At 40.6% G+C, this 27,541-nt stretch overlaps 1 protein-coding gene across 1 annotated transcript in view; it reads left to right on the forward strand.

The window, feature by feature from the left end:
- The window catches only part of KCNU1 (potassium calcium-activated channel subfamily U member 1), a 153,305-nt gene that overhangs the window by 74,252 nt on the left and 51,512 nt on the right, over positions 1-27,541 (forward strand). Inside the window, exon 19 of the mRNA XM_049631405.1 lies at positions 8,229-8,343. Within this exon, the coding sequence (XP_049487362.1) occupies positions 8,229-8,343 (115 nt within the window). The remainder of the gene's footprint in view (positions 1-8,228; positions 8,344-27,541) is intronic.

Below are 27,541 nucleotides of genomic sequence, written 5' to 3' on the forward strand. Positions count from 1 at the left end.
AGTTTTTTTCTGCTTCTTCATCTCTCTCTCCTCCCTCTTATTGGTCCTGTCTTTACATGTATATGTTACATATAATGTGAATCCACATTTTTCTGGAACTGTTTATTTTTCTTCATTATTCTCTCTCTCTGCCTGTCTCAATCTATCTGTCTCCCTCTCTCTCCCTCTTGCTTTTACTCTTTTGGAAAGCAGTCTCTATCAATCTGTCGTTTTATTTGCTAATTTTTTTCTTCTGGCAGTTGAAATCTATTGTTGGGCCCTGTGTTCATTTCCATTCGCTACTGTAACCAATTACCACAATTTAGTGGCTTAGTTATAAATTAACATTTGTCATATGTTATGGGGTCTGGCAGCATGGCTGTGTTTCTTTATGGAAGTTCTAAGGAAGAATGAATGGCCTTGCTTACTCAGGTTGGAGAGGCTGCCAGCACTCCTGGGCTCATGGCCCCCTTCTGTCTTCAAAGCCAGCAATGTCTGGTCAGGTCTTTCTCATGTCGCATCGCTCAGATTCTGCTTCCATCATTACGATTACCTTTTTTGACTCTGAATCTTCTGCCTCCCTGTTCCATATTTAAGGAACTTCTGTGGTTACAATGGACCCACCTGGATAATCCAGGAAAATCTTTCAAGGTGAGCTGATTGGCACCTTTAATTCCATTTGCAACCTTGAATCCCTCTTGCCATATTGAGCATATTCACAGGTTCTGGGGATTAGGACATGGACATCTTTGGGGGAAGGTATATTTTGTGCCTATCATAAGCTCCTTGATGTATCTCCTAGGCCTGTCATACCGAAGTCTGAAGCTGAGGTATCATCAGGGACACACTCCCTCCGAAAGCTCTCAGGGAGAATCATCCTTGCCTCTCCCAGCTTCTAGAGGCTGCTGGTGACCCCTTGCCTGTGGTAGCATCACTCCAGTTGGACTCCATGTTCACATGGCCCTTTTTCCTGTGTCTCTCTTCCACGTCCGTGTGTTCTCTTCTTGTTTTAAGGACACCAGTTTTGGACTTAGAACTCACCCAAAATCCAGGACGATTTCACTTTGAGATTCTTAACTAATTACATCTGCAAAGATTTAAGGTCACTATAGCAGGCAGCTTGGATGGCCATAACAAAATACCACAGACTGAGTGGCGTAAACAGTAGGAATTTATTTTCTCACAGTTCTGGAGGCTGGAGGTCCAAGATCAAGGTGCTAGCCAGCTCAGTTCCTGGAGAGATGTCTCTTCCTGACAGGTAGCTGGCCACCTTCTCACTGTGTCCTCACATGGCAGAGAGTGAGCTCTGGTCTCTCTTCCTCTTTTTATAAGGATACTAATCCTATCGTATCAGGGCCCTCATTTAGCGTAATTACTTCCGTAAAGTCTCCATCTCCACATATACTCACAATGGGAGTTAGGGCTTCAACATGTGATTTGGGAAGGACACAATTCAGTCCACTGCAGTCACATTCTGAGCTTCCCAGTGGACATGAATTTGAGGGGACACTATTCAGTCCATTAACCCTTCTAGTGAATAATTAACTTCAATTAGCGTACTTGTCAACTATAGAATTGCCATTGTTTCCTTTTTGTAAAAAATTGTTTATTGTTATTGTCTCTTTGAAGAGACATTGTCATCATGCTTTCCTTCTTGAATCATCATTTTTTAAAGTTCTTTGAACATATTTATAACAGCTGCTCTGAAGAGTTTGTCTACTGAGTCTGACATCTGTGTGTGTGTGTGTGTGTGCATGTGTGCGCGCACGTTTGTTTTAATAATGTTCACTACTTACGTTGTTTCACTGAGGAACAGATCTGTGGAGCTGCTCATGTTACCATTCCACGTGCAGAACTAAAGGCTCCATCTTAACCTTGGCTTTATTTTCTCTGAATCTTTCAATTTCCGCATGAAAATCTAACACCATTTTGGGCATAAAAAGAAGCTATTCCTATGTGATTTCCTGAAATCCCTGTTGTCTGTAGGGTTGCCACTGAATGCTTAAGTCTGAAGATTGCTAATTAAATAGACTTCAAAGCCCTATTTTGGATTCAGAAGCTAAACACTGACTCTTACTGTGTCCTATAAACGATGAATCTTTCCAGAGGCAAGGGATGAGGCTGAATAAATAGGAGAAATAATCCTGTTAAAGAAAGGAGTGAAGAAAGAGAAAAAAACAATATGTTTAAAGCATCCTTTCACTACACATGTCTTTAGAATATATGAAAATCTAGCAGGGTTTCATGTAGTAGATGTGTTCCTGTAAACACAGTGTACAAACTTTTGCAAGCACAGTGTATACACTCCTGTGCACACACTTCTGTCAGTCATTTTGCAAAACAAAACTGTTTTATAAAAATTAGTAATCACCACTCTATTTAGCCAGCTTTTATGTGTGGTTTTATTATATATATTTTTTTAATTTTTTTTTAACATTTATTTATTTTTTTGAGACAGAGAGAGACAGAGCATGAACGGGGGAGGGTCAGAGAGAGGGAGACACAGAATCCGAAACAGGCCCCAGGCTCCGAGCTGTCAGCACAGAGCCCGACGCGGGGCTCGAACTCACGGACCGCGAGATGGTGACCTGAGCCGAAGTCGGCCGCTTAACCGACTGAGCCACCCAGGCGCCCCTATTATATATTTTTTAAAACAGGAAGTTGCTCTAGTATAAAGAGGGAAAGATTTTTGCCTAAATAGAAAGGCTTGGCGATCGTATTTGTAGATATGCCAAATTTTACCCACTTCTGTAACATGCATTTAATAGTATCTAGGGAGTAAATTAGTAAGACTTATACTCTAATGTTTGAGCTTTTCTGTAGTTATCACAATTCTCAGAATATTTGATTTTTCTCATAATAGGATCATTTCTTCTTCTTGCCCAGCACTAATCCTCAGTCACCACTCCTGCCATGCCTATTCCCTGTGTCCAGGAGAACTTTATCAAATTATCTGGTACACAGATGCTCGAATAGTAGGCAGCTGTTCTTGACTTTGTTTGCCAGACGATGGCAGCAGAGTACCAGGAAATGCTCATGGATCTGGAGGCTAGGGAGTAGGCTTGTGTGGGGAATTTGAATCCAGAGAGAGCTCTCAAGGAAATGTTCAGAAGAGGACATCACCGTAGAAGGGGGCTCTTTGGCCTCATAGAAAAGTCATGATAGTATGTGGAGATTCTCCCAGCGAATTAACCTTCAAAAAGGGCTTAGGAATTTAGCAGTAGATGACAAAATAGAAAAATTTTCTGACTTTGGATTAGTACAAATTTCAGGTTGAATATTTCATGTTTCAGAGCCAGATGAAGAGTATCCCCAGTCCACTCTTTTCTAATAACTATCTCTTTCTTGAGCTAATTGAGTTTTCTCAGTCCCACCAATTTCTTCCTCCTACTATGCTAATTGAGAGTTCAGAAGACCTGAATGCCAACGACCACTGATTAGCTGTGATTTAGGGAAGACGTGCTATCTTTTGGAGTCTCTGTGTTATTTCCAAGCCAGGCGGTTCTTGTCATCCCTGTGGCCATTTTCAATTCTGATGTTCCATGATTTATAATCCCTCTTTCCTTTGATCATTTCCGCTTTTTTTTTTAATTTTTTTTTTTAACGTTTATTTATTTTTGAGACAGAGAGAGACAGAGCATGAATGGGGGAGGGGCAGAGAGAGAGGAAGACACAGAATCGGAAGCAGGCTCCAGGCTCTGAGCCATCAGCCCAGAGCCCGACGCGGGGCTCGAACTCATGGACCGTGAGATCATGACCTGAGCTGAAGTCGGACGCTTAACCGACTGAGCCACCCAGGCGCCCCCACTTCCGCTTTTTAAAACTGGAACCACACCAGAGATTCTCCACTTAAATTCATAAGCTTAACGTTTTAGAGAGGCAGCCCAGTGTGAAGAACATGGATTCTGCATTGGCCACCTCTTAGCTGTGTGACTTTAAGCAAATTATTTAAGCTCTCATTGTGCTTCAGATTACTATAAAATGCTGATGACAATATTACATCTCTCAGAAGACTAAATGAGAATATTAACACATAAAGCGTATACAAATGGAGTATATTAACATAAAAAGCATTAAGACCAGTACCTGGAAAATAGTAAGTATATGTATGTTAATTATCATATTACCCATGGGAATATAAACTCAAAAAGAATCTGATTATTTCTTTTCTCATCAATGAAATGCAGATGAAATAAGAATTAGCAGAGAAGTCCTAGCAGATTATACTTACTTTAACCCATTCCCTGATGTTTTGGGGTTCAGAGCAGGAAGACCAGTAGGGCTAGCCTTCAGATCAGGAGGACTTGTCTTTCTGTTTTTCTGCTTACTATAGTTAGGTAAATTATTGGGCAGGAACTTCTCCAGCCCTAACTATACAGTTCACTGCCTGCTATTTTACCACTGAAACCTCTGAAGCCTCCAGTCTTAGAGTAGGTGTCCTCTACCAGGGTAAGGAGGAGCTTTCACAGATCTTTGTTTGCAGTGGGGTGGAGGAAATGAGCAGTATGAAAATGGCCCTGAGGAAAGTTGTTTCCAGATTTCCCTAATCTCTACCGCAGAGCACTGTTTTAGAGTCCTCATTAAAGTGTTAATTTTTGCAGTGGAGTCACACCTAAAGAAGAAGGGAATCACTAAATGGAGATTGGAGAGAGGATGTGAAAGAAGTCAGGGACAGGAAGCAATGATATGAAATGGTTTGGATCCATGGTCCAAACTTGAATGTACCCTACTTCACAGTTCTCTTTAGATTTGGCCCTGGGTCACTTTTTTCATAAACATCCAAGACTAAATGACCTTGTTAAGACAGGAGTCACCCCAGACAGTGTTTCCGAGGGAGGAGAATTGCAAACCCAGAAGGTTGAGATAGAAATCCCCTAATGAATCTATCAGCTGGTCTCCCTGGCTTGGCTTACCTAGCGATTCTGAAATCCGGTCAAAGCTCTCCTCCTGCACCAGTGGCCTTAGGTAGGCAAGAGAATAAAAGGGGTTCTTAGGTGACTCTTCTTCTCTAAAGCAGGGTCAGGGACCACATGCCCACTGAATTTCAGTAAAAAGGAAAGCAACTTGATAATAAGCCTAGCAAGGTCATGTACAAATATCTTGTATTCCTATATTTGTGACAGTTGTTATTCTAATACTGTAGTTGAAAGTGGGGCTCTGTTTCTCCAGCCTTTGGTGTCTATCTCCACCTCAGCTGTGTCCCTCTTTATTTCTTATCCCAGTGATTACCATAGCTTCTGGGCTGGTTTCCCTGGATCTAGCCTCTTTTTATGCCAATCTATGCCATCTTTCATGGCTATAATAATTTTCTTGGAAAAAACTTCTGATCATGAATGGATATATAAAGAAAAAAATAAACAGATGGATGAATGCTATCCCTCCTTTTGCAAGACTAAGGCATTGGCATGTTCTGTTGTCCTGCTTCTTCTTTATCTCCTAAGAGTAGTGGTTCCTATCCAGCATACATGATACCACTCTTTAGGCGTGTCGCAATGGTGGCCAAATATTAAATTTTGTAAATAATTGCAACAATTTAGCTTTTTAGGAAATTGTGGCAGATTCATAATTATCCAAATAATATAGGAATTATTTTTGCTTATTTGGGTGATGATAAGATTTCTTGGATGAGATAGAAAGGGTTAGAGTTACTGCTATCCATATATGAGGTATGTCTTCACATGCAGTCCTATCATGTAAACCAAAAAAGAAAATGTTTGCCCGTGGCTTTCAAGGGTATCACTTCTTGAAGAAGAGAGAAATGTAATCAAAATGTTGGCCTTTTACAGGGACTTTTTTTTTAAATAATTTACATATATTAGATACCATGTCCTTTTTTGAGGTCTGATGCTTTATCCATAAACCTTCTCTGGAATATCTGTAGGGAGGTCATAGGAGATCATGAAGGGACATTAACAGTCTAGCTAGAGTGTTAAGGCAAAAATCCATTCCGTTCTTTTCTTGCCTAAAATATGAAAAAATTCTTGCACATTGTCATCTGTAGATAGATAAAAATATATATTAAAATGATCAGACTGCCTTAGAATGTAATCAGAGAAACTTCAGTTGCTTATCAACTGCCTTGAGATAGAGGACTTTGGCTTCCGATTTCTATGGTATTCTTTGCTTTTTCCTCAGTCGTTTGAAGCAGCATAGAAACTGGGGGCAGGGGCAATAATAGATGTTGCACATTCTTACCTGCCCTGTCTGCAACCTGGTAGAGAGAACACTTCTAGACATTTTGTGATGGTCATTAGGATTACGGAATTTGAGTTGGAAGGGACCAGGACCAGGAGAGGTCACGTGTGCCAGTTAACCTTTCACTTTCAGGCAGGCAGCCCAAGGCCAGAGGTGTCGCCAGCCACCATACAGGCTTCTCTTTCAGACCCCCACATGCACATACTTCCAGAACTGGGAAAGTTTCGAAAATTATACAGATATTTAATGTGTTTTCAGAAGAGATTTTGTTAAAAATAACGCAAGGGAAGATTCAAAGTTTTAGCAAAAATTTCAAGGGGTTCATACATAGCACTTACCTCACCCACTTATCCCCTCCCACCGTTTTTTAATACCTGGCAAATGTTGGCTGCCAAGTTAGGCTTTGAGAAAGCAGAGACTTCCTGAATGTTCCAGCATTTCTAAGCCAGTTTGGGCATGTTGCCTTTTGCATTCCATAGTTCAGCTTCTATCACCTGTACTCAGTGGGTAGCCTTTAAAGATTGACAGTTGACACACCAATCCTCACTCAGAATTTTCTTCAGATGTTCTGTCCCTGAGCCATTCCCCCCAGGGCAAAAGGTAACCAGGAAATAAGGAAACACCAGTCAACCTGAAAACCCCCATCAACCCACCCTAGGTAAGTGAAGGCATCTGGGGATTACAGGTAGGGAGCAGTCTCATTTTAAACTTGACTCTTAGAACAGCTGTGTGATGCAGTTACTGCTGATTGAAGCTGACAAATCCCATATCCAAAGGCGGTGTCTCTTCTTCCAGAAGTGTGTTTTCACTCAATTGATATTTTCCATGGATTAGAATGGGTCAGAAAGAATTACATCAAAAGAAGAGGGATACCAAGATGTTTTTGTGGCTCTTTCTGTCGGCCATTGTCCCAAACCAGGTGATATGTGGGTTTAAAGGTTTGCTCTAATTGAACTCCTCATTTTGAGTAGTCTGAGTACGCAGATAATTCTTAAATTGACACAGGAGAAAAAGGTTGTGTTTCTTTTCTCCACTTGGGTAAGCAAGGAGGAAGAGTAACAGTGATAACTACTCTTTGACTTTGTCCATCTCCTTGATAACTTCTTCTCAGACAGTTCCCAATCTCTGATCACCCAGCAGTCTGGTTCAGGCAAGCAGATAATGCAGGGTCCTTGAAGAGTGAAAGAGAAGCATGTAACTTCCAGGCATCCTTTAGAATGATATTTCTTATCACAATACTAAGTGCCAATTCTGATTGACCAATAATGATGTCCTAGCCCAGTGTGTTGAAAGAATTCCTAAGTCGAATCTGGGTTCTGGAATAAAAATGGCATCACTGGAGAAGTAATGGTCCATATGTCAGTTTTTTTTTCCATCTCAGAGCAGCTGCAAATAGCTCATTTCATTATTAAATTTCAAGCTTTCTTGCATTTATCTTCACAGTCACCCTTTGAAGTCCCAGTATCATTCCCATTTTGCAGGTGAGAAAGTGATTTCCCTTTGTATTATTTCCAGATTGGAAATTCACAAATATTTTGAGCCCTCGCCCATGCAAGATCAAGATTCTTCAAAAGCTGAAATTAATCATAAAGGAATCCTTCCTTGAAGGAAAAGTAAAGCAAAGGAGGCAGTATCTGAGGAGAATAAATTATAACCTGTGCAGTATCTGCAGAAGGGAAAAGGGACTTGCATAGTGATCCTTTCTTGGAGTCCCATAGTGGCTGTAGACCCTGTCTGTAACAGGAAGCTCCCTGGGATGCTACACTTGGGTGAGCTAGAGTGATGTCTTAGAAAGGTAGAGCAGCAACTCAATAGGTGCTTATTTTAGGCATCCATATGGTATTGAAATCCTCACAATCATTTTCTACCCACTCTCTAACCATGCAGAAGGAAATTGAAGAGATTTCTATAATCCATCCTCTTAGAATTAGTCTGTGGCTAAGGATCTCTACCCTCTCCCTAGTCGGGGGCCCACTGTCTCAGGCAGTAGCAGTGGTTCAAAAATGCCTTGCAGAAAGACAGACTGGCTCATTAAGATTGCTGCGCTCTTGCAGGGACAACACTTCTGGTAAAGAGAGGCAGCATGAGGGAATTCTCTGATTCTACACAGAGTGATGATTTGCCATTCGGACAGGCAAACCTGATGAGCAACGTGAGCTTCGCCACCAGGTAAGAGCCTCAGAGAACCGATTCCCTCTCGTTTTCCGAAGATCCTTGGGCAATACCAATGTGATGTAAACCAGAATATTGGTTTTATCAGCCCTGATAGTGGCCAGTGGAATTGTTCCCCACCTACATGAATTCATCTCTGCTTCTCCCAATATCATTAAGCTAAACAAATATACCTCCTTGCAACATCGCTCAGAGAAATTTATACTTGTGACAACCAAAGGTCATTGCCCAGTGTTCTCTCAGATCAGGTACCCTAGACAGGTGGACTGGGGTGAAATTTCAATTATTCCCAATTTCTAGTATTAATCCATCCCCTATTTCCAACAAACTGATGATGAGGTTGCTTTTGTTTTTGGATCGGCAAAATAGGGTCAAGAAATTCTTTCTCCCCCTCTCTTTTTCCCTGCAGTTCTTTAGTGCATTAAAATCTTGATTAACAAGAATGCAGGGTTGGCAGTGGAGGGTGATCTGTTCAGTTGATTTTAAATAGAGGGTTGATGGAGCACCTGGGTGGCTCAGTCAGTTAAGCGTCCAACTTTAGTTCAGGTCATGATCTCGCAGTCTGTGAGTTTAGGCCCAATGTTGGGCTCTGTGCTGGCAGCTCAGAGCCGGGAGCTTGCTGCGGATTCTGTGTCTCCCTCTCTTTCTGCCCCTCCCCTGCTTGCACTCTGTCTCTCTCCCTGTCTTATAAAGAAATAAATTTTTTTAAATAGAAGGTTAATCTAAAAGTTCTTGCTTCAAAGTTCATTGTGAATAGTTTTGTAATATGTTGGCAACATTTCAATTTAGTACCTATACTATACTAGGAAAAATTTTTAATGATTGAGAATTGTGATTATCTGCAGGTAGATACTGTATTAACAGTAGAGTGTGGTCAATATGTACTGGCATTACATAATGTGGGTGTGGGGTAGGGTTAGGGTTAAGTTCAAAGGCTGTCTAGTTATCTCAGTTTTGCTATATTAAATGAGTATGATAGTCATAAACACTTCGTGTTTTGTAACAATTGAATGAGATTAGTTATTTAAAGCTCTTTGATTCTTGGCTGACAGCAAGTACTCATCAGATATTCCTTATTGTGATTATCAAGTGCTATACCTGGGAAGGTGCACAAAATTGGGCTGCATATGTAGTAAGTGTATAACCTATCAAGGATGTAGATTTTTAAATAAAATCCTTGATCTTGTTATTTTAAATAACTCACCTCCTTTTTATATATATATATATATTTTTAATGTTTATTTATTTTTGAGACAGAGAGATACAGAGCATGAACGGGGGAGGGTCAGAGAGAGAGGGAGACACAGAATCTGAAGCAGGCTCCAGGCTCTGAGCTGTCAGCACAGAGCCTGATGCGGGGCTCCAACTCACAGACCCTGAGATCATGACCTGAGCCGAAGTCGGACGCTTAACCGACTGAGCCACCCAGGTGCCCCACTCACCTCCTTCTTTTAATATATGAAGAACCGTGCTTCTGTTTAACTGGGGATTCTGGAGAGCTGGGTCTGGTTAACAGAGGTTTTCACCCTACCACTCCCACAGGTGAGGCAGGTGTCACCGTCTGAGCCACCAAAGGTGCCACCTCTTCGTATGCGCATTTTCCACATTTTCCAAGAGGAATATAACAGGCCTAGGAAATATAGCTTCTGCCCTTCCTTGCCTTCTATTTCAGTATTTTAGGAAACTGAGATAATCTGTAGGAAAGGATTAAGAACTTTGTGTGGAGGAAAGTGCTATGGAATTTCGGGAATTCACACTCTTAATGACAACAAAACAGCTATTCACTATAACTGAGGTTTGCAGGTTTCTTTTTTAAATGGTTGGTAAATAGGGATTTATTAAGTGCCTCTATGTGCTAAGTAGGCACTCTGCTTGATGTGTTTGGAGATACAGAAATGATGTTTCAACCCCCATGCAATCTAGTTGGGTAAACAAGTTGAATTTATGTAACATAAATCAGAGTTCAAATAAAGCAGTACTCCTTGAAGTGCTACATAGATAATTCGGGCAGGAGGGCAAAGGAAGAAGAGGTCAGTGAGGAGTGGATGGATTGTTCCAGAAAGTTTCCTGTGGCAGGTGGGATTTGGAAAAGTAGGAGAGAATGGGCATCTCAACTTGTGTGAAGGTCATGACATGGGCAAGGCATGGGGGAAACCCGGAGCCTTCCATGTGCCAGCTAGCCTGACCAGAGGTGAGAATGTGTGCTAGCATGTTGTATGAAAGAACATCTCAAATTTCTCAAGAATACTTTCTTGGCTATTGGTGTTGTGCATCTGTGTATTTGTGTATACGTGATGATTATGTTTTTTTTAATGTTTATTTATTTTTGAGAGAGAGAGGGAAACAGAGTACGAGGGCACAGAGAGAGGGAGACACAGAATCCAAAGCAGGCTCTAGGCTCTGAGCTGTCAGCACAGATCCCAACGTGGGGCTCAAACTCACGAATCAAAAGATCATGACCTGAGCCGAAGTCAGTCGCTTAACCAACTGAGCCACCCAGGCACCCCATGTTCTGTTTATGTTAATGCGCAATTGTTACAAAAACATAATTCACATTTAAAAACTGCTTTTGAGACTTTAAAGACAACATTGAGGATAACACATGAAGTGCTTCAGCCATGCTTATGTGCTTATTTATCCTTTTCCACATCTTCTGTGATAATAGAGGATTGGCAAGTAATGGGTACAAAAAGCCATAGAAAATCCTTAAATGTAAATGTAGGCATTCAGTTTCACAGACTTTTCCTCATTATTCTTTAGTCAGTTACAAAAAAATCACTTATTGGTATGTTTTCCATTGTCTTAAATACCTGCACTGTCTATGGTAAATAGGGAAGTTGTTCAAAGCAGACGTCTAAAAGGAGAATTGGTCTAGATGGCATGGTCCATTCATAGATTGGGCCTTTCAGCCCTATATCTGGCCAGGAAATCCCTGAATATGCTTTAAAAGCTCCTAAAGAAGGTCAGAGATCATGAAAGTTAGCCAGCCAGATCATCTCTTAAAGATGATCCTTAATTCATCTGCACCTCTTAATTGAAAAGCAAGATATGTTCACATGAGCTACATATTTTAATTTTTTTTTAACGTTTATTTATTTTTGAGACAGAGAGAGACAGAGCATGAACGGGGGAGGGTCAGAGAGAGGGAGACACAGAATCTGAAACAGGCTCCAGGCTCCGAGCTGTCAGCACAGAGCCTGACGCGGGGCTCGAACCCACGGACCGCGAGATCATGACCTGAGCCGAAGTGGACTGCCCAACCGACTGAGCCACCCAGGCGCCCCGAGCTACATATTTTAAAAAAAATAATCAGAGTCCTGCTGGTTAGACAGTGATATATACTTCTATATACGTAAGTGCCATTTGTGGGTACATTTCTGTGATATTTCATCAATGGAGTTGGTTAGCTCAGTTGATTTAAGTACAGTGTTAATAGGATCAATGACAGATCCTGCTCCCACTTAGTACTATAAAATAGGGTGTGTTTTTGTTTTGTTTTAGTTTTTTCTTTTTCTTCTTTTTTTTTTTTTTTTTGCAGGGCAAAGATAACTCCAGCTATTAAATTGATAAACATACTTTCTGTGTAACAACAAGTAGTAAAATAAATTTGATGGCTTAATAGAGTTAAGTAGTTATGATTGGGGGAAAAATGTAAAATGTGTGGTGTGTGCTATTTGTGATCCATTTTTGATGTGTTAATAGTATTACATTCACATACCCCAAACAGCATAACATTATTGATAGTTTTGCTGACAATGGCTTGGTGCTTTTAAAGATGTAATCTTCAGCCCACCGGTGGGTTTTCCAGTAAGTTGAGAAACTACCATCTTCTATTCTTAGTACTGAAGCAGTACAGACAGCCCTAACTTATACAAAAGTTATAGTCCAATATTTCATTGTGTCCCTGGGGTCTTTCTCTTCCCATAGAATAAGCAATGTTATAAATAGCAGTTAGGTTCTCAGATGAGCACACAAAAGTCTATTTAATAGATGGTAGTTAAATGTGTATTTGTTGAGTAAGTAAACAAACACTAGCTCTATTCACTTCTGTTCTGTGTCGTTAAATCAAGGGATTCATGTAACATGAGAGAGTGAAGATGAATATTTCCTCTTTCTTTCCATGGTGATCCAGTGAGACGTACGCAAAACTTTATGATAAATAAAAATACATTTCAACTGCTCCTGGATCCCCTTTGCCCTCACTTCCAATTTCTTTATTGGCTACCCTATTTTGGGTGAGCTTGAGAGAGTTCTACCCATTTTACTGTTCTATAGTTATTTACTGAGTTATTTACTCTACCTCTCCTATCAAAATTCACTTCTTCAGTAAAACTGATTTGATGAGGTATTACAAAGAGAAGATTCAGATACAATTATTTCATATCATGTTGTGACTGACCAGTAACACAATAACCACACTAAGTCATTCAGTATTTTTAAAAATAGGTGTTTATAAACTCAAGTACATATTGACAGATACCTAATGAAATGAACAAGAGGAAGCAGAAATTTCTAGGCAGTTTATGATAGACCTGGGTCAGGATAAGAAACCATTTCCTATAAAAAAGATTTGTTTTCTTCGGGTATATTAGCCCTTCCCTAGAAATCCTCCCTCTGGGTCTGCTTTAATTCAACTGCTACAGACTATATTGAAATCTAGATATTGAACTTTCCTGTATAATTTCCCTTCCCACTATATCTTTGTGAAACTTGTGACTAAGATCATATGTAAATATGGTATCAACTTCATCTTCATACTCTCCATGTGCTTTTAGAGGACTGGAGACCATGCATGTCATTTTTTCTCTCTTTCTTAATATCCAACCCAGTCTTATCTCTTTAAAGGTCAAGCGTGTCACAGATATCGGTCATGAGCATTGTCCATATATCAGGCATGAACCCTGGATCACCATCCTCTTTAGCTTTTATGCTCAGTTTCCTCCTCTGCAAAATAGAGATACTATTAGGACCTAAATAATTGGGATAAAACATGCTGAGTTCTTACAGAGAGCCTAAATTGAGCAAGTGTAAAATGGGTCATGTTGTTGTTCTGCTCCCCCATCCTCCTCTGCCACTATTTCCCTGACTCTTAGGTTTTCATGCTTTGCAACCAATTCCTTTCACATTCAGGGGGAGAGGGTGTGAAGTTCCAGACCTTCCATAATTTCATTCACTGTGTACCACCCACCATCCATAGCCCATCAGCTCAACAGAGTGTATCATCAGGATTTTCAGTGAAGACCTGTACTATGGGAACTTCCTCTGGTACAGTCACTTTACCGTGTCCATATCTGCCCATACCTCACTGTTCCCCCTCTGGAACACTTTTTTCCGTGGCAATTCCAGCTCTCTCTTTGGCCGTTTCTCAGCTCCTTCCAGAATAGTTGATTTCATGGCAGTCTTTAGTTTCTGAGCAAATTACAGAGCATCCAGAAGGACTGCCATTATATCATCTGCCAGGCCAGAAGCTTGTTAGTATCAGAGGCACATCATCCATACGGACATAGGGAAATCCATTTAACTGGGAGAAATTGTTTATCTTCGGCACACTCACTCCCAGCCCTTGTATAAATTATTCTCAGGGATGACTCCTGAGACATTTGCCCATCTGATCACTCACTTCCAGATACTATGCACCCTCACCCTACCCTCCGACACAGAATTAGGCAAGGAAGCTGGATCCTTCCTTCCGTTTTATTCTCAGTTCTACACACCTAATTGAATTCTGTGCCCCGGATTCTCCAGGCAAGAGAAGCACCATCCTGTAGCCTCAGTGATGACTGAACTCCTACCGAGGACCAGTTTTCAGGGTCTTTCCAGAGTCAGAATATTGGATATAAATCACCACACATGGTTCTTCTGTCTCCACATCCTGAGATTTCTATAGAAACTAAGCATATAAGATTGTCTGAGCAGGAACTTTTTTTTTTAAGTGATAGGATATCTTTCTTTCTTTCTTTCTTTCTTTCTTTCTTTCTTTCTTTCGAGAAAGAGAGAGCACACAAGTGGGGAAGGGGCAGAGAGAGAGAGAGAGAGAGAGAGAGAGAGAGAGAATCTCAAGCAGGCTCTGCTCCACCAGTGCCAAGCCAGATACGGGGCTTGAACTCACAAACTGTGAGATCATAACCTGAGCTGAAGTTGGAAGCCTAGCCGACTAAGCCACCCAGGCGCCCGGAGTGGGTACTTTTCTTTCTTCATTCCATATTAAGCTTTTGAAATGACTTTCCCTCTAGATAATCAGAGACTTCTTTATTTGAATAAAATGGAGTCCATAACTAGTAAATCAAAAGTGTTCTTTGATTATTTCATTCCTATATGCATATTGAGTTTGCCTTTACTATAGGATTTCAAATCATGTTCTAGAAATCCACATGTGCTTAATACTGTATAAGCCAGCATTTGATCTACCTTTCTCTGAGTCCAGATAGCACTTACGTTTGCATTCTTGGAGATTCTAGAACCTCTGAAGTTGCCTTCCTCATTGCAACTGATGGCATTTGAGTATGTCGGAACCCCTAGCAGGGGCGTGTGTCAGTCATGAATACAATACGTATCTTCATTGAGTCTCAGTAGAAAATACAAGGAAAATGGTAATACAAATGCATCATGCATGATTAGGGGTATAGATAGGTATGGGGATAGGGATAAAGATAGACATACACCTACACAGGTAGAAATGATATTTTTAAGCACAATGGGCCTGAATTCCAAAGATAAATGAAAGAGTTAGGGTGCTAGTAAATAGAAGAATAAGAATTTGGAAAGAACTTCTAGTTCTTACCTTGTACCTATAGCCAAAAATTGGATTTCTGAGAATCAAAGTGCTACAACTCTAGCAAAAATACTATAAAAGTGTGTATATATATATATATATATATATGTAAGTATATGTATATATGTGTGTGTATATATATGCATATATACATGTGTATATATATGTACATATATGTATGTGTATGTATATATATATATGAGTAATTCATTAGGTATTCATTAAATAAATGAACTATTCAGATTATCAAATAATATTTTGTTGCTATTATTTAAAAATAGGGTTGCGTGGGTGGCTCAGTCAGTTAAGCATACACCTCTTGATTTCAGCTCAGGTCATGATCTCTCGGTTTGTGAAACTGAGCCCTGTGTTGGGCTCTGCACTGACAGCACATAACCTGCTTGGGGTTCTCACCCTCTCTCTCTCTCTCTCTGCCCCTCCCCTGCTCATTCTCTCTCTCTTTCTGTCTCTCAAAATAAATAAACATTGTAAAAATGTCAGCGGAATACCATGGAAAATTCAGCATATTCCTTCCATTATTCCTGTCTTCTTTGCCCTATATGACTAGCTTAGGAGGCTGTAATAAAGGAGGGACAAAGGCCTTTTTTCAACCTTTCTGTTACCTGTAGACAGGTCTTAAGAAAAATGAAGTCAAATTCTTCTAGGACTTGAGGGTATGGAACTTTCCATCAATGTAGCTGGGTGGGAAGATAAGGAAGCAGCTTTGTTAATATGCAAATAAAAATTACAGTGGACAGCTGATCATTTATGGAGTGTATATATTTATTTGCATTAAGTAGTTTTTACATGTTTTCATTCTTGTCATTTATAATCTCTTAAAAGACAGAGATGAGACCTTGTTTGTTTAAGGGCGTATATAAAAGACCAACCCAACAACACAAGGTGAAGATTATGGGAAGCTTAGTTTTCTGTATAAAACTCTATTCAAAGACTAGAGACTTGACTTACATAGTTTCTAGGAAAAATTGTCACAGACTTTTTAAAAAAATTTTTAATGTTTATTTTTGAGAAAGAGAGAACATGAGTGGGGAAGGGGCAGAGAGAGAGGGAGACACAGAATCCAAAGCAGGCTCCAGGCTCTGAGCTGTCAGCACAGAGCCCATCATGGGGTTTGAACCCACAAATCACTAGATCACGACCTGAGCCGAAGTCAGATGCTCAATGACTGAGCCACCCAGGCTCCCTGGTTACAGACTTTTTATTCAGGATTCTTTGCTCTCTGCTTGACACTCACCACCATCCTTTTCTGGGATTTGTATTTCCCAGGTACTTACTATCCCCATCAACATCTGCTATTTGAACCAAACATCACTTTCAAAAAAATATTAGCCCTTCCAGAGGTAGATTTTTTTTTTTCCATCAGGGATCAGGGATTTCAGCTAAGAAAATCTCCCTAACTAGGGAATTTCAGGCATCAACCAGAAGGGGACATATGTTTTTAGGTGACCTTCAATAAGGGCCTTTCAGGTATATCTAAAATCACGCATCAAAGCCTATTGTGTGCTATGGCATTTTAGTTTTTAGGTTGCAGCAGGAGTGATAAAGCAGGAGTCCACCAGACCCGTGGGTAAGGTGGGCATGCCAGAAGTGGACTGTCAAGAATGAGACTTCAGCTCTGTGATTTCCTACGCTCTGTGATCATGAGCAAGGCACTTACTGAACTGTGGCTCAGACCCCTCTTCTGTCAAACAGGTGGCACCGACCTCACAGAGCTGATGAGAAGACTAAGTGTAAGATTCTTGGCCAGGTTCCTAGGCAAGAGTAAAACACTCAATAAATGTTAGCAATTATCAGGACACAGGAGACATGACTGTCCCACAGAATAATTGAACCCACATACTGGAGACTCACCTCAAAGCAGCTTTCTGCTAAAAACTTATTAGCATTCTTCATTTGTGTTACCACCAGTTGTATGAGTAGGAAAGACAGAGGACTTAGAGATAAATGTCATTTCAATTTAAATCTGAGGGGTGATAAAGCTGCTGCAGAACTCACCTTTAGTAACAGAGGAAGCCCCAGTCCCTGTCTCCCCATGAAGCAATATGGTCTTTGCCTAGGTGGAACAATTACTTTTTTTAACCCTTTCCCCAAAGACCTAAGACTATAAGAGTTCCAGCCTATGTTAGTCCCGTGCTGGGCTCCTAAAGACCACGGTGGCTTAGACAGTGAAAGTCAAGGGCGGGGCCATGATTGTCCTCAACTCCGCAAGTGTCAAAGATGTTTACCTAACACATCGTTGACTTTAATGCAGTTATTTATAACTTTTCACCCAAACTTGCCAACAACAGTTTCATTTTGAGTCTGTAACAGTCCCCAAATAATTGGAAAATCTTTCTTGTCAAGAGAGGATTGAAAAAAGGCATCTTTACCAAACTCCTCCTCTCCCTACACTGAGACCCACTTCCCTTTCCCTCCCCGCATCCTGTTCTGTTCAGCTAATTGACAACTATGGCAAAGCAAACACGAGACAGGCAAAACTTCAGGGTCGCTGGGTAGCCGTAGGCCTCAGCAGCTGTCTTCAGCACATGCGCAGCTCTCAGGACAATAAAATACTGTTCATTGCTTCTACCCCACAACCAATTAGGTCAGCTGTAAATATTGGAATTGCTTGGTAAACATGCTGGAAGATTGTGCTGACTTGTTAATATAAGTGAAAATGTAATTAGATTTATAACACTTTTTTTCTAAACCATAATTTACAACAACAACAACAGAAGAAAAAAAAATTCCCTTGCAACCTGCTGAAATGCCATTATTAAAATGCATATGAAAAGTCAATTATGCCAGAGGGAGGTATTTAAGAGAAGTGAGTTTCCATACCCTGGGATTACACCGTGGGGATTGCATATTTCTTATTTATTTTTTTTCCCTGAGATCTTTGCTGCTGCCAAGTGAAAAGGAACAGATATTTTACTTATTTCACTCTGAAATATCGCTGCAGATAATGCTAAAACGTAAACTAAACAACTTGGCTCCTTGAAAACCCACTCCGTTCTCAAAGCCCCGAGAAAAGCCGAGTAGCCACCATTCTTGTTTTTATTTATAAGCCCATCTGTCTTTAAGCAATAGTCGTATTGCTTAAAACATGTGGAAATCACATCCTTTTTTTCCCCCTAAATGTTATTCTGTTTTATGTTCTAAATGAATAGATTATTATACATACTTCTGTGGAGAACCCTTTAGTAAAGACAAGAAACAACCCCTTATGTTTATTGTAAAACCCAGAGTTTCCTCCACTCCCAGGATCATGTTGGGAACACAGCTCCGCCCTCAGACGAGATGGCATAGGGTGCTAGGCTGGCCCTTGACAGGCTGGGCGGCTGGGCCTTCTCTGCCTCAGGAGCCTCTGTCCATCAGGCAAGGCTTAGCCCTCGCCTGGAGGCTGTTTTCAACCCATACAGGCTGCTGCCTCTCTGCTTTCTGGTTTCCTCATAATGAAGTGTAGGTATTATTTTATCTCATCTGTGTTTAAGGTACCAGTGGGGAAAAGCTGGTTAAAAAAAATCATAAAGCAATTTATAAGTATGAGAGAAGCTGCCATTTTCAGTCTCAAACTTCCAGTAAAATGTTCAGTTTAGATAATGGAAGAAATTTTTAATACATATTTTTTAGAATTGCTTGTGCCTACATTGTGGATAAATTACTCTTTGGGGGAAGATTCTGGGGTTGGCTATATGAGAATCAATCAATAAAGTAAATCACATATGTCTGTGCATATATATATACATATGATTTACTTTATACATTTATACTTCATACACACCTATGTATACATACATTACATGTGTACATATTTACAGGAAGATCTAGAGAAGCCAGAAATGGGGAGTGGCAGATGTTACAGACTTTGATTTAGGGTAGCATCTCAAACCATAGGTATGTCTTAGTAACTGAGAACAATGTAGATGGTCTAACAACATAAAAATGTTCACAGTCTTTATTGATTGATTGATATGATTATTATGTTTAAGACTTTTATATTTGCATTTACCACAAGTAAGAACACATTAATATTTCCAGTGTTTAAAATAATATTTCATGAAAAGCATTTTCATACTGATTAGCTAGATTTGCTGCCAGTGAAATAGTCTGTGATATTTTACAGTCAGCCAAGCCTAGTGCCTGGCTTTCCACTGTTTGTAGGGTAGGTCCAAATATTCTTGGGCCTTTCTAAATTAAATGTCCCTGATTTCAGTTTTTGCTCACCATGTAGGTATTGAGCTGCCAGGACGGTGGGTGATATGTTTCCTTTTTTTCTCACTTTATTTCTGTTTTAATCCTTGAGAAATCCATTTTGTGGATCAACACCAGAAACCAGTTTTAAGATACTTAGAAATGGCTCAGAGGGAGAAGATAACTGGGAAGGATTTGTAGAGTCAGGTCAAGTATCTGCTTGGCCTATGAGTTCAGTCTTCCAGGAACAACTCTCAGCACCCACACCCCACCCCAAGCCATTGATTTTCATCTGCATCCCTTAAGCTCACCCAGGAACAAACTCTGAGGTAGGGAAAAAAAAAATCAATGAACCCAATGGCAAAAGTTTCTGACCTCTTTGTATGGATTCTAGCTGTCTTTTTTTTTTTTAAACAGTTAATTTATAGGAGGGAAAGGTGAACATATTATTCAACAAAACAGGCAAAAACCATCTTAGGTGAGTTTACATTCATCTGTTTTTCAAAGTCACGGGCCTATGTCAGGTGGCTCTAAATCTTAAAGGTTATTTGGGACCAGGAGGAAGAGCACATGAGAAACGTTTTTACAATCCACATAAGTAGATTATCTCTGTCATCCCTGATTATATTCCTCCTTCCAGAGGGACTTTCATAGCCTACCTGCCCACTTGGAACATTTCCCTTGTTAGGGCACTAGAAGTAAAGGAACACCTTTCCTAACCCATCAGTCTCTCACTCTTTAGCCAGATATTCTCAGGTCCACCTCCAGATCTGGGCATCTGTCACCAGCTCTTTTTCCTTCTTGTACTCGCCCTTTACTCTTCCTCATCTTACTGTTTTAACCACTGGATCTCATCGTAATGTTTTTCTAAGCCTGGAAATAACAGAAGATGAGAGAAGAGATAAAAACAGTGATTCCCAGGAGTGTGGCTGTATGTATGTGGGCACAGAATGAAATTTTCAGGGGATGGGAGGCCTCTTCAAACTGTATCCCAACCCGTGACTCTCATACCACCCCTGGCTGGCTTGTTTTCACTCTGAGAATCACAGTGTACAAGGCGAGACATCATTGACGGGAGCACTGAAGTTGAAAAGAAGTAATAAGAATTGGAGAAGGAGTAAAAGTAACAATTCTGGAACCAATTTCACTGTACCAAATGGGCAAACAATTCTAAAATTAATACTTTCCCCAAGTGCCTGATTTATAACCTGCGTCTATTCACTGCACTCAGGAACACACTCTAAGGTAGGCAAAAACAAAGGCAAAACAAACGGTAAAACCAACAGTAAACCGATCTAGATCTATCAGTAGCCAACGTCTGGGCTGGCAACCCTGGTGAGAGGTAAGAGGAACAGGTCAGGAAGTTGGGAGATAGGTTTCTGTCCTGGAGTCAATCATTTGTCTCATTTTCTCTGTTTAACTCCTAAAAATATTTTAAGTCTCTCCACCCTTTCCATCTCCAATCCTCATCCCAGCCCAAGCCACCATCTTCTTTCCCTGGACCACTGGTGAAAATGTTGGTTCACCCTGTCTCCTTCCATTTCCCTTGTCCTTCCTCATCCATTCCTCTATTGCACTTAGAATGAGGTATCAAACATGAAAATTTTGCAGTACTGTTTCCTTTCAGTGGTTTGTCAATACCTTTAGGAATGAGATCAGAATCCTTAATAATACCCTTCATCCTAAGGTCCCTGCCTCTCAGAAAACTCCTTTGGGCTCAAACAGTATTATATTTTCCCACTTCTCCAAATATGCACCATTCTCCTTTTCCTGCTGTGGACCTGTGCATATTCCTAGAATGTGATTCCCTTCTCATATTTGTCTAATAAAATCTCACTCTGTTCTAAGGGCACTCCAAAACTCAAGTCAAAATGCTCTGGATTACCAAGCTACAAAGGGCTTTGTATTTGATTCATATCCAATAAAAATGTGGCTTCCCATTACAAGGAATGAAGTGCTTTCAAACCAAAGTGTGTCTCTCATGTGGTCTTTTATAAAGCTGAATCAGTGAAAAATAAACATTGTAATTAGTGTCCAATCACTTGCAAATAACAGAAATTATTTTAAACTAAAGAAAGACAAAAAGAATACCTAATAAGGAATCACAGAACAGCAAAACTATAAGGGAGAAAGCACTGCATGTTTTCCATTGAGACTGGAGCCAATAAGTTGGAACCTGTGTGCCCTGCGCCAGTGCTCTCCAGCTGCACCCCCAATGGGTAGTGGGCTTCATTCTCTGCACAGAAGCCTTCTGTATCCCTGTTCTGCAGAATCTGGCTACTCCTGTCCTCAAGCCGCATCCCAGTTCTGATATTATAAACTAGGTCACAAGATTCCCAGTATCCCAGTTTCTGATGATAGGAAGAGAGGGTGTGATTTGCTCAGCTCAAATTAGGTTTCCTGACTTGCCCAATCATGTCCAGGAAGTAGAGTCATCAGGAACAAACATGGCCACTTGTGGGGGATGAGGCAGTTCTCAAAGAAGTAGGGAAGTGCAGATAATGGGATCTACTCCCATTATCTACTCCATATAAACATAGGAACCATAATCATCGTAAGTAAACACATTTAACCAATATCATGTCAATTAGACGATCTATAATAGACATAGATATAGATATAAATATGTATAATTCCGTGCCCCTACAGGGTACACAGTGTCATGGTGAACACTTGTGATGCCCATTAAACAATAAAAAAAAAAATCTATCCCCAAGGAGCATATGTGTGATATGCAAGGGAAAAGGATGTATCAGTCCATTGTAGAATGGATCAAATAAATGGATACACTTTGTATTTCCATCTACTATTTGGTGAGTGCTTTTGAGGTGCATTATACTTTTATGGACTCATTAATTAGCAGAAGTTATTGCACTAGAGATCAGAAAATGAGTGAAATTAATAAGGAAGGCTTCCTGCAGGAAGCAGATCTTGAGCTGCATTTGAAATGCCAAATGCTTTAACAGCTGGCATACTGTGATCTGCATGAATAACAAATAATTAATGCAAAACGAAGCAAACCTGATTGAAGGAAAACACAGGTTGGCTTTCCCCTCATGTGAAATTTACCTGGCAACTAGTGAACCATCGGGACTTTGCTCAAGTCACTTTCTCAAGTATTCTGGACGGCCTGCCTAGAATGGGTCCTGCAAAGATCGGTTTATGGCTTGGATATTTGTTACATTTTAATAAGGCTTGGAAACTTAGATGTTATCCACTGCAGCTGCCAATCAAGTACCTGCGTAAAAAGCAAGACAAACATAACAATAAATGCTAAGCACTCCAGTGTTCAGCAACTCTGGCAGGATGCACGGCAGGCTTTATGAATGTGTGAGAGTGAATATACAGAAGCTTGGGGAAAAGGTCATTGGTATTTTTGGAGCAATAAATCAAGTATGGAAAGATTTGCATGTTGGCTGTATAACATACAGGACTGGATTAGAGGGAGAGAATACTTTGAAGTAATATTTCTCTGCTGACTTGTTTTATTAGCTTCCTTTAAACATGTTACATTATTGCTTATAGAATTTCATTTACTCGGATTGGCAGCTTGATAAATACGTCTATTGGCGATGATTTGGATTGCTCTGGGCATTAATATTATTAAAACCTGTCACAAGGAAATGTCTGAAAGATGACTTACTGTAAAGATTACAGCATGAAATAAATCATCCAGTGGTATTTGTTTCCATTTATGGCCTCTTGGAGCTGAGTCAATCCCTTTTTATGTTGCATTATTTTTCAAGTTTTTATAGCCTTACATTATATATTGCTGTCAGAAATGAACAGATGGGGTGTCGAACATGAGCTTTTTGAATAATTCCCACCCTCCAGTTATTTGTATGAAGGACAAGTGCAAAACTGTGCGTTCTCGAGCAAAAAGGGGAGAGAAAGAGGTGGAGAAGCTGCTGTTGAGGAAAAGGGATCCCTTTTGTCAGATTGTGCAGGCCAATTCCACCAGCTGGTTGGAATCCCTGACTGGCAGTCACCCTGTTTGGGTTTCAAGCAAGAGATGAGGTGGCCGTATTTGGCTCCAGCAAGCCAACAAATGCCATTTTCAAATGCATTTTCTCAGAGTGCCTCTCACTGAGACACTTCCATGTTTGGAGGTGAATGTGTCATACTCTTACCCTAAAAAGCTGAGAAACTTGAAACACACACACAAACACACAGAACAAGAAGACGCATTGGAAGGATTTACTGTTCTTTGAGCGAGTGACAAATATGCGAGCATCCTGTGGGGTGCACAAAGGATTCAAAGGATTCCGTGCAGTCTGAATTGTTCAGCAGGGCCCTTGGAACTCATATAAAAGAGATGAAAGTCTCCCCAAGGGGGTTTTCGGCCGCTGATGGAGGATGCAGGAACAGAGGTCTCGAAGGCCTTGGACACCGTGAGGCAAGGTGTACCCTTGGGAGTTTTTAGCTGTCCCCCTCTGATGGGACCAGGCAGCTGCCTAATTGTCACATGAGCCCCTCTGCAGAGTCCTGAGGCCTTGCCACCCTTGGAGACAAGAGAAAAAAACAACCCGCTAAAAAGCCAAGCAGTGGGGGGAAGTACGTGTTAATTTTTCTCACTTCCCTACTTACCACCACATCAGTTCTGTCAAGTACCGGCATGTTGTAGAGGAGCATGTAATAGACACGGAGTCCAGGTGTTGGGAATCCAAGTTGTTGCTTAACGTCTTAGCTTAAGACACTCACAGCTTAACTGTGAGTGAGTCGCCTAATTTCTCATCATCATAAAAAGTGGATGAGAATATTTTTACTATTTACCTCATGGTGTTGCTGTGAAGTCAAATCATACAACACACACACACCCCCCACACACACACACACAATTGATTGGCTCCAACACCTGTCAGCAAGACCCTTACCTTCTCTCTGATAAAGCTCTACATTTTCCTGAGTTTGTCAGTCATGCTCACTCATCTCTCCATCCCCAGATCCCTTAATGTCAGATCTCCCTCCATTCTCTCTTAAAATTTACAGTAGGTGACTTGTAGACACCTAATGTGAGCTTCGGCAGCCCCTTCCCCAAGACCAGACCCATTCTCTCATGTGGTACCACTGGCCCTCTTGTCCCCCATCTCTTCCTCTTTGTCACCTTCCCAAGGACCTTCCACCTTTGCTTATTTGTCACATTTGTGTGAAGATGCCATCTGGATACATCCGTGTCATTGTTGCCATTTGCCTTGCGTACCCAAAACCACCAGGGGCTGAGGGAGGAACTGCTTCAGGTCAAAGTTCACAGCTTTGCTGCCTTTCACTTGAGATCTCAGAAAGTTTTCTGCCCCTAACCCAAGGAGAGAGTACCAAAGGGTAAATTTCAAATAGCTACTGAGTTTATAAAGGCAGTCAGTTATGCAGAGTTGAATTTATGTACTCCTGTTAGAAATGAGCCTCTCTCCTTCCCTCCCACTACCCCTCTCTCTTCCTCACCCACAGTCTCTATTTTCCCCTTTGTCTCCACAAAGGAACATTTGCATAAGCCCCATCCCCAGTCCAGCTGATTGGCAATGCTGAAGGCCCTACAATCTAACTGATATGTAAATGTGTAACTCTTGAATCTTAGATCTGTCTCTGAAGTGTGCTTTTCTTTTTTTCTTCTTTTTTCATCTCCCACCTTCCCTTCTTTCCTTTTCCTATTCCTCCCTTCTTTTCTTTTTCTTTTACCTTTTAAATTTTATTTACTTTTGCTTTCCCAGACATGTGTCGATTGAATCATCAAAGTTCTCAGGCTCTTCTGAGTAAGCATCTTGATATCTCTGTTTCTATATAGTAATAGATTGTCTCAGATGAGACTATGATTCACCAAACTAAACCACCAGTAGATGACCTTTTACATACTCTGGAAACTTAGTATGGACCTGCATTCAGTGTTCTTTCACCCAGTCCCGTGATGAGAAAACTGATGCTCACCAATTTCCCCATCAGTCTGTGTCCTCCCGCACTTTAGAGAAAAGAAGCATGACACTAAGCTCAAACCTGACTCTCTTGTTCACTGGCAACCACACGATGTCTCTAGGCTAAGTCCCCTGTCTGCAAATTAGAAAGGAGGTAGACATGGTCATCTAAAGGTCCTTTAAGCTTTAAGTTATCACTTGCTCCTGGTCCAGCTCCCATATCTTGAAACATCCTCATAGTAACTGATTTCTCCTTGTGGTATTTTGCCTTTTGTAGAGAGAAAGGATTCCCCTGATGATACTTATTAAATCTCTTTCTTTGACCAACTCCAAGATAATACCTCATGCAGAGTTTACAAATCCTTCTTTGTTTTGGCTCCCATTTTAAAAAGTTCTTATAAATCCACTAAAACTATTAAATATTAAGCCATTTTCTAAACTATTTCAAAGATGTCTGTGTGTGTGTGTGTGTGTGTGTGTGTGTGTATGTGTATTGTGTTGTATTGGATGTGGGGTCAGGAACAGAGACAGTATGACCCAGAGTGACCTGACATAATAAAGTTTCATAGTAATGTCTAATTACTGCTACTCACCTCTTTATTATTAATTCCACAATTCCGGCACATAAAATAACTTAATCATTTTCAGAATTTGCATGACTAATGGAGTGAGTTCTGATAGAATAAGGATAAGTTTCATAATTAGGTTTTGCCTGGAACTTGTGCAAACCAGTCTATTTATAATTTGGTCAGCTCCTGATTTTTAATGAGGGCACTGAGAGTGACTGAAGCCTCTGGCAGCATTCACTTCATATTTTAATTACCCACAGTAATTCTGACAATTACACACATGTCATAAATCACACCATAATGACCCATGAAGAAAGTATATTTAATTACTGAAGAGGGAGTTCTCAGATTAAACAGGTAGATGGGATGTGCTAAGATATGAACCATATTTGAAAACTGAGCTGGTTCTGTGACCTGGAAGAACCAGCCTCTGAAACTTGCATTATGGAGAAGAAGGAAAGCCATTGCCAAATTTCCAGTTTTAGCTCCAACATGTAAAGAGCTTGGAAGTCATCACTCCTGTCCTTACAACAGGAAAACTAAAACTATTCAAACTGAAAATTAAAGACTTTTCTTCACCCATCCGAGAGCTGAGGTTTACAGGACAAACCATCACCCTGAAATCTGGAGAGTCACGGCAGAGATACACCTACCTGGGGAGAGACCCAATGGACCCAGACATTGGTGTGAGCTTAAGTGGTAATTTTGATGAATTGACAGATGTTGAGTGTGGATTAGGTGAAGAGTGAGAAACTCCTGGGGGCTGCACATTTATAGGAACATCCACACTTTTGGGGGTTTTACCTTCAGGAACTCTACCAAATTCTCACAGTAAAGAGCCAGAAAAAACACTTCCACAACTCTGACAGCAGAAAGGGAAGAGTAACTGTAGTGAAATACACCCCCGGGGTTCACCGTAACACAGGCTTACTCCCTAGGGGAAAAGGTTTTACCAGTGCCTGCCTCAGGTCAGGGAATGGCATTTCTCCCACTTGAGCCCTGCATAGCCTTCTTTCTCACGTGTGGGGAGCAGGGTGGAGCTAAGATACACTTGTGAAGATCACAGGACTACTAAAAACAGATTTAATCACAAAATTATGTAATCTTCCCCTCTCCTGTACATTACTACCACACCAACAGGTCTCAGCTATAATGACAGTGGATTATAGTTGAAAATGTTGCAAAGGGCAGACTATGCAAGAAACAGGTCTTAGAGAAACCCAAAGACAGATGAGACAAAAGCAAGGACACTAGAGAGGAATTTGAAGCCTCTGGGAACTTCAGCCACAGAGAGTATTAAACATAGTGCAACTGCTAGCCAGATTAACATAAAGCCTCACACTCACATCTATTTACTTTAGTTGTTACTACTTAATACATCATATCCCATTATAAAAACAAAGCAAAACAAAAAGCATGCTAAACGGCAAGAGATAACACTATTTAAAGAGACAAAGCAAGAATTAGAACAAAACTCAGATGTAATTATCAGACAGGAGATTTAAAATGAGTATGATTATGGGGCTCAGTCAGCTAAGCATCGGACTTTTGACATTGGCGCGGGTCATGATCTCACAAGCCATGACATTGAGCCCTGCATTGGGCTCTGTGCTGATAGCAAAGAGCCTGCTTGCAATTCTCTCTCTCTTCCTCTCTCTCTGCCCACCCCCCTTCAAAATAAATAAGTAAACATTAAAAAAAAAATAAAATGAGTATGATTAGGAGTGTCTGAGTGGCTCAGTTAGTTAAGCGTCCAA

The sequence above is a fragment of the Panthera uncia genome, chromosome B1 (genome assembly GCF_023721935.1).
Source record: "Panthera uncia isolate 11264 chromosome B1, Puncia_PCG_1.0, whole genome shotgun sequence".
NCBI classification, from domain to species: Eukaryota; Metazoa; Chordata; class Mammalia; order Carnivora; family Felidae; genus Panthera; species Panthera uncia.